General features: G+C 42.1%; 1 protein-coding gene across 2 annotated transcripts in view; it reads left to right on the top strand.

Annotated features, from left to right (window-relative positions):
• The first annotated feature begins 4153 nt into the window (after positions 1–4153).
• Positions 4154–17285, top strand: part of esrrb (estrogen-related receptor beta) — a 41850-nt gene continuing 28718 nt past the window's right edge. For both annotated transcript variants that reach the window (XM_071519555.1, XM_071519554.1), the window contains exons 1-2: positions 4154–4203; positions 8295–8363. In XM_071519555.1, the coding sequence (XP_071375656.1) occupies positions 4154–4203; positions 8295–8363 (119 nt within the window). The remainder of the gene's footprint in view (positions 4204–8294; positions 8364–17285) is intronic.

Genomic DNA, 17285 nt, shown 5'->3' with positions numbered 1-17285 from the left:
CACTGGGCACCTGGGGGATTTGATATGACCTGTCTGAGTAAGGTAGACTACATTCCTATCAACCTTACTTTCTCTTCCACTGACATTTGAGGCCTTTCCCCCCTGTGTTTTGTACTGGGTACTTATTATTTTGGAAAAGTTTTTAAAATTGCATCCATGATTACAGTTCGCTTTGAAGCACTTACAGTACAAGTTACATCAGTGTTCTGTTCATGCTGTCTTCTACTATAGGGATATACGGAGACCTACAGTATAGCTTTTCCTCAGAGGACGATGACTGAATTGATTTGAGCTGGTGATTACTGTATGCATAAAAACGTTAAACACATCCAGCGACTTTAAGGCCTATCTGAGAAGTTACAAATTATTTGATAAAATACAAACATTGCAGATTTGTTTGGTGTTGATTGCGGTAGGCTACTTTACAAAAGTATTAGGCTGCTATGTTGATGCCAAATGCCCGTCCCAAGCCTAGTCAAGCTCGTTTATATCTCCAGCCTGTTTTGAAATTTACTATAAAAATAATATATTTGACTACTCTAGCCAGTTAGTGAATTAATTAAAGCAACTTTATCTTTATTAGACCATAAGTAAGTTTAGACCTCATCTTGCTCACCTGCTGCCTCAGTAGAGGCCATCATGTGTGCTTTATGTAGGCTATGTACTTTAACAACTTCTGCACTGTTTAAAATCTCTTCTTTTATCCTTCATTTTAGAATACATTGGATATTGTTATGTACATTATATATGTAATGGTTCTTCTAATCTACTGTGTGATAGTACCATAATACAAAAAAAATGAAATCATTATTATCTTAACACACTTGTAGGTGTATTATGATTGGCATTGTTATTGTCCTGATTGACCTTTCAAAGTGAATAGTTTAGAGCAGTCACACGCATGTCCTTCCTTCTTTTGAGTTCATTTAAGTTCATTTAAGTTGGATGTTGCCTCATAGCACACCCCCCCCCCCCTTCACACACACACACACACACACACACACAGGTGAGGTGTACGGGCTGAATATGTTTTACATGTATCAAGGGCGGCATGGTGGCTCAGTGATTAGCACTGTATAGCAAGAAGATGATGGACTGGCGACCTGTCCATGGTGTTTCTGTGCTTTCTGCCCAATGCATGCTGGTATAGGCTCCAGCCCCCCTGTGACCCTAAATAAGAATAAGCGGGTATGGAAAATGAATGAATACATGTATCAATCAATACTGTAATGCTCCTGGTTGTAATACTGCACTAACTTTGTCCTGCCACGAGTGATCAAGTGTTTGCCTAGTGCAGGTCTATTCTTTATTTGTATCAGATTTCTCCCTGTCAAATCAACTGTCACAAGCAGTGAGTTTTTCATAACAGAGCTGATAAGAGGCGACGATAGCAGCAGCAGGGCGTTCATAGCTCAGACTACATGACAAAAGTCTGTACAATGTCACTCTAAAGCCTTGGGAGGGCAAAAGAAAATATGTAGAAATGTGATTTGCATCAAATGGAGTCAGTTATCAACGTGAAAAACAAGACACAGGTTAGATACCGGGATAATAGTGCAGTCTGTCATGGGAAAGTATCACCTCAGATGTTAGTTTAGCCAGATGATAGGCCTTGGAAACTGCAGTAGCCAAGTCTCTGACTTAAACCATGTTGGATCACCTATTAAACAACATGTGAGTCCTGGGTTTTGTGCAGTGATGTTTGCACAAATTTTTTTTTTTGTCCTCAGTGTAGGTTTCCTTAACTGAGCTATCCTTCTTGTATTTCAAAAGATTTTTCCATCCTCTCTACAATCTAATGAGATACTTGAAATACTTGAATAAATTACCTCAAATTCAGTTTTTAAATTAGCCTCATTGTTTTAGAATTAACTAATATGATAAAATGTAATGTTACAATGCAGTCTTGTGTTGGCGATGTGTGATGTGTAGGCATGTTTTTTTCTTTCTTTTTTAACCTGCATTCAGTTGGCTGTGGCTCCTAGTTCTTGGAGTCTGAGATACAGTCTGTCTTAAACCGACAGTTGTTTGATTTGGTATCAATCTGAAATTGAATTTCAGTTATTTAGTCATTTGTTATTGTCACGAAAAGAGACCAGATGCTGTGTGATCTGCGCTACTGTGAAGGGACTATTGCTGAACATCAATAGGCCTGTGATGATCAATAGGGATTGCGTGATGTTTTTGCATTGATTATAGAAATGTGAGCCGATGAATGGAACTAGATTCCTCTCCGGGGGTAGGACCATTACATGCAGTGATGGGGCATTCCTGATTCACCACTGAAACACTGTTCCTGCTCAGCAGACAAAACTGGAGAGCAGCAAAGTGACCCAACACACCAAGAATCAAGACTGGTAGAAGTTGACTCCTCCTCAGTGACTCTCGTTTTTTACTGTGGCTGAAGTAACTGTCGACAGGCATCTTGTGACTTGCCTTGCTCAAGCAGAGTTTTAGAGAAGTGGGCAAGCTGCTCTCTCTTTCTGTTTGACTCAGCCACTGTCGGACTGCTCATTTCTCCAATAAGATGCCATGGTAAGCTCTGTTCTTATAATGTGGGGATACAGTAACATGGAGACCCTCACCGACTGTGAAATGGTATCTGCATTCTCGGCATTCTTCCTGAGCTTGATCAACAGTGAAACACAGACGGTTTTAAAGCTGGGGTTAGAGAAGACAGAGCTGGATTTTCCGCCGCTTTAGAAGCTGATGGGCTCCCAGAATTTGAGTTATGGCTTGAGATCATCTCTCACAGGTGCTGAAAGGTTCACAATGGTCTCTCACATGTAACACCCGCAAATGGAGCTAGCGACACAGCTCAATAAATACATTTACTGTCCTCAGTGGTTTAAAAGCTATAGCTTATTGAAAGTGAAGTGCTGCAGATGCGCTCCACTGTTTGCTGTAGTATTTCTATAGTGTGGCTTGTGCTGGTGTCAGATTTGACTTTATAATGTGTTTATGGAACAGTACAGGTGACTTCTTGGTATTTTAAACATGCTTGGGTATGTTATAGCTCTTTTTTGTCATCCTCATATAGTCAAGGTCTGAGATGGCAACTGCTTGGTGAAGTTTTGTGTCATTGGTTGTGCGCATTAATATTGTTTTGGTTTTCCAGTGGTGTCAACAATGCAACAATATATAGAGAAATTGCATTACTTTTTAGAATAGCTGAAAAATTGTTGATACAAAATGTAAGGAGAAATTACATTTATTACTAAATACTGTTACTTTCCTACAGGTCGATACAGAAGGCAATTAATCAAGCTATTCTTAATTATTTCACAAATGCTAAGTACATGCGCTGATACTGATAATCCCCTTCTTCTTTTTATCATCTTCATTTTCACTGGAATTGTATTTGAGTTTTTTAGTATCCAGAATTTTTTTCCGACTATTTTTCATTATGCTAAGATGGAAACTTTGTGTGTACGCGTCTCTGTTGTTCATGTGATAGGTTGTTTTGTCTATGTGTGTGTACGAGCGTATGTGTGTGTGGGTGTGTGTGTGTGTGTAGCGGGGTGTGCGAGAGCGAGCGAGCGAGTGTTTGGATCCCTCCTCCCCCGTGCTCTGCCGGCCCCTCTGTCGCTTTAAGTCCTGCCCCTCAGAGCCAGCCAACAGCAGCTGTTCCATATTCATCAAGCCCTTGAGTCTTAAAGAGCCCTATCCTGACCATGGAAAGAGTCATTCCTCTCGCTCGCTCTCTCATGCTCTCTCCATCTTAGCGCTCATCCGCTGCTGCCTGCGCTTCTCTCTCTCACCCCCCTTTACCTCTCGGTCTCTCTGTCCCTCCCTCTCTCCCCCCCACCACTCTCTCTCTCTCTCTCTCTCTCTCGCTCTCTCTCTCTCATACACACACACATTCACTTACACTCACATACACTCAGACACACATTCTGTCTCTCTCTCTCTCTCCCACACATACATACATAAACACACTCACACACACATGCTCACGCACACACACACACACACACGCCCACTCAAACCATCAGAGTCCAACATACCTGTGCAGGCTGGGGGGAGCAGTGCTGGAGGGGGTTTTCGGCAGCGTTGTCTCTGAGGGTGCTGTGCTATCATTTGGGGAAGAAGCGGGTCTCAATTGTTTTCTCTTTCCTCTTCCTCTCATTCCTGGAATGCTAAAACTGGACTGATGGACATTTCAGAACTTTGTCTTCCAGACCCTCTCAGCTATCATAACCAGTAGGTGCACCTCTTTTCTTTCTTCCACTCTTCCTTTTAACCCGTCTGTTGTGATGCTGTTTTTTCCCCCCTTTCTCTCTGCTTTCTTTTCTCTTTCTCCTCTTATTCTTTTTCTCCTCATCTGTTCTTTTAGCAGTGCCTGCGCTTGTTTTGTTTCCTTCACAATGGACCTGCTGATCTAGGCACTGAACTTTTTTTTTTTTTTTTTTTTTTTACTGTTCTAGCAATGATGTACTTAGCTTTTGCTGGCGTCTCTCTTCATATGCCCTCTCACACCCACTCACACTCTTAAACATGCATTTTCTGACTTTCTCTTGTCCATTGTTTTAAGGGCTTTTAAATCCGGTAGGACTTTGACAGTATAAAGCAACAGGGCAGGTGCACTGTGTGTGTGTGTGTGTGTGTGTGTGTGTGTGTGTGTGTGTGTGTAGATTTGTCCTGAGAGCACATCGTGTATGCCAGTCTATAAATTTCACTCAGAGCATGGCCAATCGATTAAGCTCGCCCCACTGCAAATTATATATTTTTTCCTAAAGAATTTGGGGTACCTGTCCTGTCGGGTTAGGAGGCTGTTTGGTGATGGCTTTGTTCCTAGATCGGGCCGCCCTGGGAGAATGAGAATAATATTTTAAGGAGATGAGATTAAAGTGAATCCATGGAATTGGAGAGGATGAATTACACACTGTAATATTTGTACCCAGAGAAAGATAAATGAAAGGACCCTGTAACCCCAGAGAGCTGGCAGCTCCATCCCAGCCACCGGCACACGAGGCAAGCTGCTGCCTCACCAGCTCCTGGGTGCTGGGCCAAGTCTGGGTTTACTTACCACGCTGTAATCTTGTAAATCAATCCACAACTTACATTTCATAGAAAATAAATTGCCTTAAGCTCGGGGAAATGTCTTATTATAATTTTTTTAAATTGGAAACACTTTATTTTATCTTACAATATTAAGGTGTTTACTTCAGCACCTTTCTGAGGAAACAGTAATGTAAAAAAGACTAATAAAAGAAACACAGGGATTACAAACCTTTGTTACAGTCTAGAGATAATTTTTATTCATGAGTCTTCTCTATTTTAAATAGATATTATTGATAAAGTAAAGTATACATGTAAAGAGAGGTGATTGGTAAAATCTTTTTCATGAGTGACAGTTGCCTTGTTCTTTTACTTTTTTGGCATTTAGACAATTAGATTTTTTTCACTAGTAGGGAAAAGGGAAACATTTTTGGGAAAATGTATATTAAATTGAGATATTTTAAATTAAATTGTGCATTCATATCACTTGCCCAAATTGTGTGTTCTTGTAAGTGAACCATGTGTGCTGAAAAATGTGTTAAAGGTACGATGCTTGAGCAGTATAGATATTTTAAAAATGATTTCATTATATTTCAAAGCAGTGCAAGCGCCACAAATCCCTAACAGAAAATAATTCAGTGTGAGGTGAGAGAGCAGAATTCTGTTGGTGTGTGTTGCTTTTCCTCATTCATTTGTTTTCAGGGAGTCTCAAGTTTGGGCTTTAACCATTGCATACTCAAAAAGCCAATCTAGTGTACATATTAACTCCTTAGACGTGCATGCAGTAATCTTCTTTGTTTTCCCACTAAGCTGGATTATAGAAGTTCTCAACTCTCTCAGATACACCTTAATACAAAATTACACATGCAGCAATAACTCGCCCACAGTGAGACACAGTAGGTATTTCTCAAACACATCAGGTATTATAAGTTCAACTGTATTTATTTTTTCTTTATTCCTGGTTAAATCAAACTGTCCCTAAATAGGAATGCAAAATTGGAATTAATATTTAGTTTTGATACAGTTTGATACTCCACCATTTAAACTATTTTATTATTTTAAATGTTGTATTATTTTCACAAAATTTTCCAAGAGGTACAGCTTTTTCGCCAATTTAATTATTTTTCCTTCAAATGAAATAATCCAAATGCATTGTCGATCATATTCATTGCAACTAAGGGAAATGTTGGTGAAACATTAATACATTTGACATTTTTAATACTGTTGTGAGCCATTTCTTTAAAGGGTGCTTTAGTTTCATTGGACTTAATTTGACTTTGTTTTCTTTCATAATGTCTATTAAAAGTCAGGAACATATTTTTATATTGAAATCTAACATAGATACAATCTAGCATACATTAGACAATTTATCAAACATGAAACGACAAATTCCCAAATTTGTGCATGCAAAACATTGTTTCCACAATATAGTGGCATAGATGTTCATGAGTTTTTGGTTGTTGTTTTTTTAGAAATTCCAGTTACAGTGTGACAAATTACAATATTATTATTAGAGATTTAGTGATTATGTGCACTGATTGGGCATTTGTATATAATAACAGGAAATACTGTTGATGACTTAATGACGCTGTACACAAGAAAGAAGTTAGATTTTCATGTCTCATATTCATAATATTGTGTTAACATGAATTTCAATTTTGAAATGTAGTTTTGTGAAAAGCGCCTTTGCTTTTGCAAAGCTGAGTGGTGAACAGGTGTTTGACATATTAATTTAACTTAAGTGACTTAGATTGAAGAAATTGTTTTCAATATATAATATGATTACAGCACACTTTTTTTTCTAACTCCAAAAAAATCTGTTGCAATATATTCCATAGAAATGAGCATACTAAATTTAAATTTTTCCTAATTACAGGCCTACCTGCCAGCTAGTCATTGGTGGGATCTAGCTAACAGTGGCCTGAGCATGTTGTTAATTTTGGTTCAACAGTAGCTCTCCTCTGCTAATTGTATAGCGGTATTTGCAGCCCTCACCGTGGGCTCGATGTGGCCGTGATGCTTGGTTGAGAGGATTAGTGGGACGTATGTGCTCCATGTAATTAGCACAGCACTGTTGTGGAATCACTAGTATACACTCTATAGATTGACCTGGGGGCATTGCCCTGCCTGGGAATTGGATTGAAACAGTGGCAGAGTTTTTGTCTTCAGAATGGAGAGGTAAACTCTTCTTGTGTGTTTGCAGATTGGTCATCTTAAGAAATGTGAACACATGCAGGTTATTACCAAGCATTCTGTTAACACTTAGGTTTTACTGTGAGTTGCATTCTCCATTGTGTGTATTTGCTCAAAATTGGTTTCCTTCATTGCCATTAGTATGTAGCCCATTACACTCGATCTGTTATTTACTTTTGCTTGACTTGTTTAAGTCTAAATCTCTCCTGGCTCACACAGTGAGATGGAGCATATATGAGTCTGACAGGCTTATTGTTGATCTTGTATTGCAGTGGCTGTTCGCGCGCCACTCAGAAATCAGCCAATGCTGAGGATTGTCAGTTTGAGTTCATCTGTGCTCGCTAGAAAACACACATAGCCTGAGCGGCAGTGAATTGAGATGTGACTTCTTTCTGGTCCTAAATGTTCCATCAACACCTCGCTGCTTTCCTCAAGCCCTGGCCCAGACATTGCCATACACTAAATATCCAATTTCCCTTCATGAAATAAGAGCTTTTTAATGTATTTTTTTAGAGAAGCAGAAGTTAGCACACAATGATGAATTAGATTTCAATTTATTTGACTTCATTCCCAGCTTGCTGCATTAGAGTTAGCAAATGCCCATCTCTACCATTCCGTCCCGTCCTTTTTCTCTTGGTTCTTATTAGGTTTCAGAAAACAAGGCGAGGGAATTGCATTAGTGTATCTTAAGTTAAAAGCTCTTTGCTCTTTGACCAAGTGTTTCAGTGTTATTGGGTTAATCAGATTTTTGCTGTCTTCATGGAGATGCTATCGCAGGCTAGAGGCAGTGGTGGGTAACCAAAGCAGCCCTGCACAGACACTATCCAGATGGGATCAGCTTACGGTAATTTGGTTTCAGAATACATTACCAGAAGAGGCTCCTGGCCGAGAATGGCCACCCCGCTAAGAGCCAGGAGCCGGTGGCCTCTGTAGCCGCAGCGTCCAGCCCCGCTGACCGGCCAGCCCACCGGCCCCACTCCCACCCTCCTCCTCTCCCTTGGCATTTAGGAGGTGTTGGGACGTGTGCCTTTTAAAGAAAACCTAATGTTTTTCAATTCAATTTGTCACCCAATTCTAAATGCATCTCCTTGTACCAACAGGGCTTCGTTGTCCAATTCATTAGGGCGATTACTCAGTCCACTGGCCACATTGGAGCCCTCTCATTTCTGGTAAGCCCTGCATATGAGTATCATTTCTTTCACTGTAAATATGTCACTCAGCCCGGACTGAGCGGGGGGAGGGTGGGGGATGCTGTCCCTCTCCAGGGCAAATGGGGATGCAGAGTGTATTGACGCTCTCTGGGTGTTCACTATTCTGTAGCTCTCTGTGTGTTTGTAGTTGTTAGCGGCCCGGGCCTGCTTTTTAGGAGCAGCCACTTCAAACCCCTTGATTCACCCCCTCACATGCAGTGGCCCTCCCCACCCTGGGGAGCTTTATTCCCTAGGTATTTAGCTGGGACAGAATGTAAGGATTAAAACTTAGCTTCCCATGCAGTAGTGTTACAAGAAACTATACCTCTTTATTTTATATTCTTTCTTCATTGGGATGCCATGTGTACTGTATTTCATATTGTGCATAATAATGTGTGTAAAGTTGCAGGTGTGAAGTTTATGATTTATTGTTCTATTTTTAACAGCAAACATTGCATCAATCCCATGGCAGAGAGCATACTACATTACTGCATGATTTGTAATGTTATTGTCCAGTGATGAGGATTTCACTGTTATTTTAACACCGTGACTCATGAGAACCCATGTGATGTTTGGCCTTTACAGTCCTCAGCGATTAGCTACCATGCCTCTTTGGCTATTTCACGACATCCACCCGCACAGAAACCACCAACCGTCACCGCACGCGTCCCTCCTGATTTCTCGTCCACGGTAACCTTGGACACCTCCACCGCAGTGTGAGAATCTGTTTAAAAATAACCAGGTCCATTAGTCTAGAAGGATAATGCTAGCCTACGTGGGCTCTCATGCCCTTGTGGCAGCAGAGTGCTATCACTGACACGGTGCGTCAGCACTTCTTCCTGTTGCTCCAACACTGAAAGGGCCCCTCTTCATTTACACACACACACACACACGCACACACATACACACACACAGGTATCGCTCAAGAACTGAAATACCAGAGAAGTTCAAAGAAATAATTGAGTCACGAGAAGAGCTTATAACCTGGTAACACACTTTTAACTAATTTTAATAGTTCTGTGAAAAAGACTGCAGTTGAATGGTAAAAAAAATGAAACTACTGAAAGCGAGGTTTGCTGTGTTTGCCATGTTTGCCATGTTTCATACGGTTCTCCCCATCTGTATTTGTGTTGCATGGTCGCCTTGTGGATATGAAGGGGTAATGACAATTCTCTTGCTTTTCAAAATCGCTCTGTCCTAAATGTGATGGAGGGAAAATGCGAAGTCCGCTAATTCACACTTGGTAAGAAAGTGTGACGTAAAGTAGGGCGGCTACACGGGCGTTTATCAGTGAAGGCTATTGGTATTGAGCGGCCAGTCGTTTGAAGGTTATGTTTCGGAGCAGTAATTGAAATGCAAAATAACATTAGGATCGATGGTTAGCTCTGTTTATTTATGAAATCAATATTGAAACCGTCCGTCACAATAGCAGCTCTGATTCCCACTGACAGCTTCACAAAGTCTTCACTGTACAGCGGCCTGTGAGCCTTGCGCCCATTACAGCTTTTAGACTGAGAGCTGTTTTTCTCATCACTCTTTGGGAAGCTCTGATCAGACGTTTCAGGCTGATATTTTAAAATGGACAGGCTGTTCTTTGATGTACTGCCTTCGGACGTGGTATCATCAAATGTTGAAACTGTTAAATTAAAAAGAATAGACGCAGAGGTGTAGTGACAGTGTGTGTACAGCTACCAGCGTTACGGGTGTGTCTTCCAGAGAATACTACTATCGCTCACTCCTGATTTGCCCAAGGGAACTAGATGTGACCAATAACCAGCCATTAACATGGCAGGGTGCAGACTGTCAGCTACTCAGCCAGTGTGCAGGCCTAGTTTCACTGTGGCGGATAGGAATTTCTATTGATGTATTTGTTTCTCTTGACCCATGTCAAATATGCTTTGCTGTTGTGTTGCAGAAAGAACAGGAATGCTTTGATTTGAAGTTTGAAGTTGAGTTGAAAACATAAATAATGATGAAGACATTTCAGTAGAATCTTGTTTGTCTGTCAGAAATCAGAGCTGACTGGTCTACAAAACTGACATAATGAACAAATGTTTGGCAGTGTGGAAATATATTCAATCAATTTTGTACACGCATTTGAATTTCCTTGCTGGCGCACACAGGATTAGCGATGTTCCACTATGCAGTGAATTTACAATATAATAAGATTTAACTAACTGTATCCTTACTGTTTGTTATCTGCTTTATTTTCTTTTTGTATTCTTTTTGGAAGGTTAGCACATCCATTTCATTTATTTCTTTTAATTCCATGTGAAGTTTCTACTACCTCAGTGTAAATCAAAATCAGTGTTTTGTTTCTGTGTGTGTTTGTGCTTTACTCACCTAGAGTGTCTCCATTACCCAGAATGCATTACAATGTAAATCTTTATTCAGATTGAAGGCTTTCTACCTTCATATCTAGAATGTCATACCAGGGGTTTGGAGCAGGAGATGGAGACAAGTCATGCATTAGAGGATAGCTTAGTTTGTTAAAAAGTCTAGGACACCAGTTTCTAATTGATCACAACTTTACTCTTGTGATACGATCACGATCTGATAATTGGCAGATTTGTGTGTGTGTGTGTGTGTGTGCGCTTCCTTGTGTGCGAACCTGCTCGCCTGCCTGCCTGCATGTTATATGAGTGTGTACTTGTGTGTGTGGGTTTGCCCGTTGGTCACAAAACATGTTCGCATAAAATGCCTCCTTGCGAGTCAACACTCGACCACCCTGCAGGGCTAAGTGCAATCGAATGGTTAAGTTGAGTGTCTAGTTGTTGAACCTGCCACTTGGAGAGTCCCTCCCAGGACGGCGGTGACACCAGACGCAATGCGTGCTGAAATGTATGTTTAGATTGCCCCCTGAAGGAGACACATTAATTCAGGAAATATCCCCAAAGTTTAATTATTCCTGAATGGTGTGGTGCTGGACGCTACCGTATAAATCAGTTAGGCCCACCCGCCTTTTTATTATCAGCACTATTTATGGGGAATGAGGGGCAGCTGGCGGAGATGAGCCTGTAAAAAGCTAGAGACTATGGGGAGAGGTCTACTCTGCCTCAGCCAGGTTCTTAACCAGTGTTATGAGCAACATCAATTCATTTTTTGAGTTGTTCATTTTTGAGTTATTTGAATTGTGCTCTATAGCCAGCATTTTATATTTGACAAATCAAGTTAAAATTTGAACGTGATCACAGCATTCTGTATCATGCACCATATCTGGATCGTATGTGCTGTGATTGCATTACAACTGTGAGCCTGTACAAACATTTACACATTTGATTGCATTTAAATTATCCTGGACACCTGATAAACCTGCTAATTCTGGCCCGTTAATTTTGCCTTGTATATTTGTGTGTGTGTCTATGTATGTGTGTGTGCACGTGTGTGTGTTTGTCTATTTGTATTTGGCTCTTCTTCTGATGAAGAGGGTAATTTATGGTTGAGGCAGGATGGGCTCTTTGTTTTAAGCAGGTAGAGTTCCCCCTAAACAAGGACAGCCTATCAGAAGAAGATTAATGAAGTAATTTCATGCATGGCTCCTTGCCTCTGTCCCCCTGTACACACAGTCACTGTGTCTAAACCTGTGATTTACATTGGACTGTGTTAAATAGCCTTAACCCTTTATAATAATATTTCTTTCTGTTTGTAATCTACACACACACACACACACACACTGCAGAATGCATGCAACATAATCAGCAATACACTTCACGTACTTTGTGTACTAGTTATTGACCATTTTCTGATTAAATTGACCAGTCTCCGCCAAATTGCTTGTATCTCTTCTCTCAAAAGGTTCTTCCTCAAATATTCAAGCCTGTAGATAGTGAACATTAATGCACCAATAGCACCTTTTTTCATGAACATGTTTATTAGTCATACTTTATGTAATCTTGCCCTGGATTTTACACATTGAACCCTATTGAGACTATGTGTTACTGTGCTGTGCTGTGTGGACGGCTGGCGTTCCACATTGTTTATGCAACTGAATAAAACTTCTTAAAAGGCATTTCTCTCATAAAGCAGAATTCACATAAATTATTCCTATGAGCTTAGACAGTTCAGTAAATATCATTGCTTTTTAATATGGAAACAAGAGAGCTTTCTGCTTTCTGAATCTTTTCCATTGGCTGACTTTGTTGATTCATAGAATTCTTTTTAGCTTTTACAGACAAATGTGCATCATGTCATTGAACTTGTACACGTTCTGAATCCTAAATCGTCCCCACATTCCAGGAAAATCACCCCGTCACACTGTCCATGACGTTCGTCCTCAACGTCAGTGCAGCAGCTCCAGAAAGTATTGTTTGATGACATTACAGACCAGTAGGGCTGCAGCTAACGATTATTTTCATTATCGATTAATCTAGCGATTATTTTTTTCCATTAATCGATTAATCATTTAGTCTACAGAATAATGACAAATGCCCATCACAAGTTCCCAGAGCCCAAAGTGACTCTTAAAATGTCTTACTTAGTCTGACCAGCAGCCAAAAGTATTCATTTTATAATGATATGAAACAGAGAAAAGCAGCAAATCTTAGCATTTGTGAAGCTGTAACTGCAACAGCAAATGTTTGGTATTTTAACTTGATAAATTAACTCGATTAATTTTCTCTCGTTTGACTAATCCATTAACCGACTAATCGTTTCAGCTCTACTGACCAGAGATTTGGGTTTCTTGTGACTAACTTTGGAGGAGACTTCATATGCACAAGTAGATTTTACTGCCCATAACCATAAGAATAACACTTTTATAGGGGTGAATTTTGGTGGTACTATACTATCATAACTTCTTCTAGTTATCATCAACCATTGTGAATTTCTGTTGTTAAATTATACCGCGACCATGCCACATAATGGATGTAATGGAAACTAATTATTTCTGATGAAAAAGCAGAATTAGAAATTTGATCCCAAAAGTACAGCATGCCAGGCTAGACTTATCACCGAATTTCTTTTTACATACAGTATGATGAGCTGTCCAATTCTGCTGGGAGCATCCCCACTGGGTACGCATAGCAGATTGTTAACTCTTTGCTCTCCATAGCGGGGAGTTTGGACAACGCGACTCTCTAACAGCGCGAACATCCCCCATTGACAATAATCCTATCATTAGCCGTCGCTTCTCTGAGCATCCTGAACTCAGCCCCTTATAAGAACAAGATCTGCCCAGTGCGGCTCAGACAGTTTACGTCAGACAAACAGCAGCGCCTGTATCACAAGAGGCCCTCTCTTTCCTGCCAGCAGCATCTCTAGAACAGGAAGGAGCGGGAGGGGGGATCAATAGATGTGATCTGCTTCTTGGCCAGCACTATCTTGTGGTGCCGCTGGAGCATGGGGCTCATGTTGTCGTAGTGGAGTGAGCTCATGGCTTTATAAAGACTACAGTGACATCGCTGTGGAGCAGCTAAATATAATCCTCTGCTGGAGACTGAAAAACTTAATTGCCCAGGCCACGGAGCAGCATGGTCCCCCCAGTGGTAACCCAGCACCAGCCCCTAGCCTACGGACTATTGATCTGGGGCCCTCGCTCTCCATTGGTACGATAAACAGCTCTCTCTCTCTCCCCCTCCCTCTCACTCTTCTATGTCTCTCTATCTCTCCCTTACCCTCTTTTCCTCTGTTTTTCTGTCTCCTCTCTTCTTTCCCTTTTGTTTGCTTCCATAGATCTGCACATCATAAATCTCTGTCAGCCTCTCCTGAGTGTCTGGCATATCCGTTAATAAAGAGGCCCCTCCCCTCCCCTCAGGTCCAGCCCCCCCCCCCCCCCACCGCTCCCTCCTCTCTCTGCCAGAGCAGGACTAATGAATGAGAAACTCCAAAATTAGGGGCCTCTCCCTCATAGATTAGAATGGGTCCCTATGGAGTGCCGGGCTTGCCTCCAACCAAACCACTGCCATCAACCCCCCTCCCTGCCGTATTTCCACCTTTCATATTCTGTCTGGAACGCAAACACACACACTCACACCCATGAACACATGCACCCATGCATGCATGCACACAGACACACACGCACACACACAGATTGCCCCAAGGGTCTTTTGGCCCCATATTCCCCTGATGGTCATTAACCTGGAACCAGTTACACAGAGAGGCGTCCTCCATATTTCAGCTAAGTGTGTTTTGGAGTCTCCATTCCCTCCCTCTCTCCCAGGAGCTGCTCCAACCCCTCCTGGAGCCCCCATATTCCTTTTTCATTTACATGTTCCCATGTGACAACACACACCCCTCACACTTGGTGGCATATACTGTATGTATTTCCGCGACTGTAGTTGTGCCGTGCAGACTTTCAGCACGGTCTGCGCTCTCCCCAAATGAGTCCCTGGCTGTGTGTCGGAGCGGTAAGAGGTGGCAGTGGCCCCTGGAGGAGAGGTCAGCGTGGCAGCTGCCAGTGGGTTCTGGCTGTGGTGGGGAGGCTGAGCCGCGCTGAGAGGAGGTCTGTCAGGAGCTAATTGAGTTCGTCCTACCGGCGCTGACTCTGGGGCCAGTGGCTTATCAGGCCACATCGCCTGGGGCCCTCCAGACAGATCTGCCCCTACTGGGGCATCTGATATCACCGTCACCCTGCCTGCGGATGTCAACCCCCTCCCCCACCGCCCACCCCTTCCCCTCCGCTTACCCAGTCTGATCAGGTAGCAAGGCTCTGACACTCTGGGATGAGGTTAGCAAATGTTATAAAACCATGTTTTTGGCATCTGGCGGCCTTGAGAGTGAAAAGGACATCAGGCATTTACTCACTCTTTGAGTGGAGCTTCTAGCACAGGTTTGTGCTGTACGTGTGTGATGTACATGAAACGGGGAAAGGGCCGTAGTGATTCAGAAGAACAGTGGAGGACATCAGTATCCTCCTGAAGTGAGTGGGAAACTCTCAGCAGGAGTACTTACAAATTGGCCCAATTAGATCCTCAAGGTTTTGCGTTCTTACGACAGTGTCAGCCCATGTTCTGAGTTTGGCTTGCAGGCGAGGGGAGCGCTGAGACGTGGGGGAACGAGCTCCTCGGTTCTCCTCTCGGAAGTCGAGGAGCAGCGAGCGCGAGCCGAGCTGCCAGATCATTAGGCCAGCTAATCCTGGTCACGGCAGCAGCAGTGGAATGATATTAGGGATCTGAAATGCTGTTAGGAGGGCCAGGTGGAATCAGATTAAAACCAAACTGCGCAGTGTGCTTTTGCGGGCCCATAACCCACCACTCAGCATGAATTTTGATCGGTACAAAGGGAACAAAAGGAGGAGGAACAGAGAGAGAGAGATACTGTATCTTTGACGAGCACTGCTCCTTTGGGCAGCCAGGCAGCAGAATTTGAAATGCTCTTACCTTGAGGAAGGAAGTAAGACAGAACTATAGATTTTACAGCATCAAGTCTCAGTTAGTTCAGCAGACCTTTTCCTTCTCCTGTTCTATCTGTCTGTGTAGCACACAAGCTAATTAGCACCTGCCCCACATATTGAATTATTTATTAGTACTATTGCTGCTGTCAAACTATTTAATGTTCATAATTCATTTTCCCATACAATGGTATTTATAGATTTAAATTGGACCTGTCCCATTAGAGAATACGAATATTTATAGAAATATTTCAGACTATTTGATTAATATGCCAGGTTCAAGTGGTTAGTATTCCTTCAGTATCATTAATCAATATATGCAAGCTTGTTAAAAACATAAGCATAGCAGTGGTATAATGTGTCATAGCAGAATGAGTTAAGGGGATTCTAGCCAGCACATTTATTATAAATGACCACATTGAGCTGGAGGGGAAACAGTTAAGACACTTATGCAATTATGCTAAGTGTCACCCTGAAGACGGCCTTTGAACCGGGGTTAAGCTTACTCTGAATTTGTGAAATAAAAGCTAAATGGAGCCATCTTGCGCTCCTGCGTTTTAATATATTGCCTTTAATAAGCCGAGTGCAGGTGCCCTATCGCACAGGTGCACATATCCATCTGAAACAGAGAACATAAAGCAGATGAACACAGAGCCGTGCATTAATTTATGGGGATGCAATCTGCATTCATTATCAAGAGGGGCAAGTTCTATTTTAGAAAGGCATGAAATGGATTCACTTTTTCAATTTCTCACTGCAAGGACGTTCAGAAGCACAACTGGACAATTTTTAAAACTGCAAAATCTGAATAACCTCCCCCACCACCAATATTACAGATATTCTTTTGCGTTGTTTAAATGCGTTCAGAGTCATTGAGGGAAAAACTGTAAATTGGACAGCATAGTCTCTAGCAAAATGGTAGTTGTGTAGGTTTTATTTATAGGTTTTATATTGTGTAGGCTTAATATTGAAAGAGGAATTCCAGAAGTGCTCAGCCAAAGGGCTTATTCCACAAGGTCAACGGTTTTAACAGGGGGCATTTTTTATTATTTATTTTAGCAGTTAACCTTTTTGTGAATTTCCAGAAGTGTTGGGCACCTGGAGCTCCGATGAATATACATGACAGTAGGGAGGGAAACCCGGGAATGAGATTTAATTTGACACGCTGACCCCCATCTCCACGGGCCCAGGAAGCCAGGGTGAGAAAATAAGGTTGACCCACTGACCCCTGGGCCTGAACTCCTCCGTCACCCACTCTCACAATTAAATCAGCCGGAGAGAGCAAGAGGCAGTCCGGCCGAACGATAGGGGACACGGTGGAGGCCTCTCGCTTCCCATTTCCTCTCAAGCACTCTGAGACAGACAGCTGTCCACCAACCAAGGAAGAGCGCGTCCGCTGGGGAACCTCCCCCTCTCCCAGTGCTGATGGTAAACTGACATGTCAAGTATGTAAACATTACCATTAGTTGGCAATATGCTAATGGCACTAATGTGCTAAGGCAGAACTTGGGCTGTCTAGCTGCCACTCACTAGGAGCCCCCGTGTCTGAATTTGCATAAGCCATGCAAGGCTCA

The sequence above is a fragment of the Centroberyx affinis genome, unplaced genomic scaffold, assembly GCF_046629955.1.
Source record: "Centroberyx affinis isolate AG114_WGS23_722 - 3 ecotype Tasmania unplaced genomic scaffold, CSIRO-AGI_Caff_v1 ptg000715l_1, whole genome shotgun sequence".
NCBI classification, from domain to species: Eukaryota; Metazoa; Chordata; class Actinopteri; order Beryciformes; family Berycidae; genus Centroberyx; species Centroberyx affinis.
This window is presented reverse-complemented; position numbering and strand designations above follow the sequence as displayed.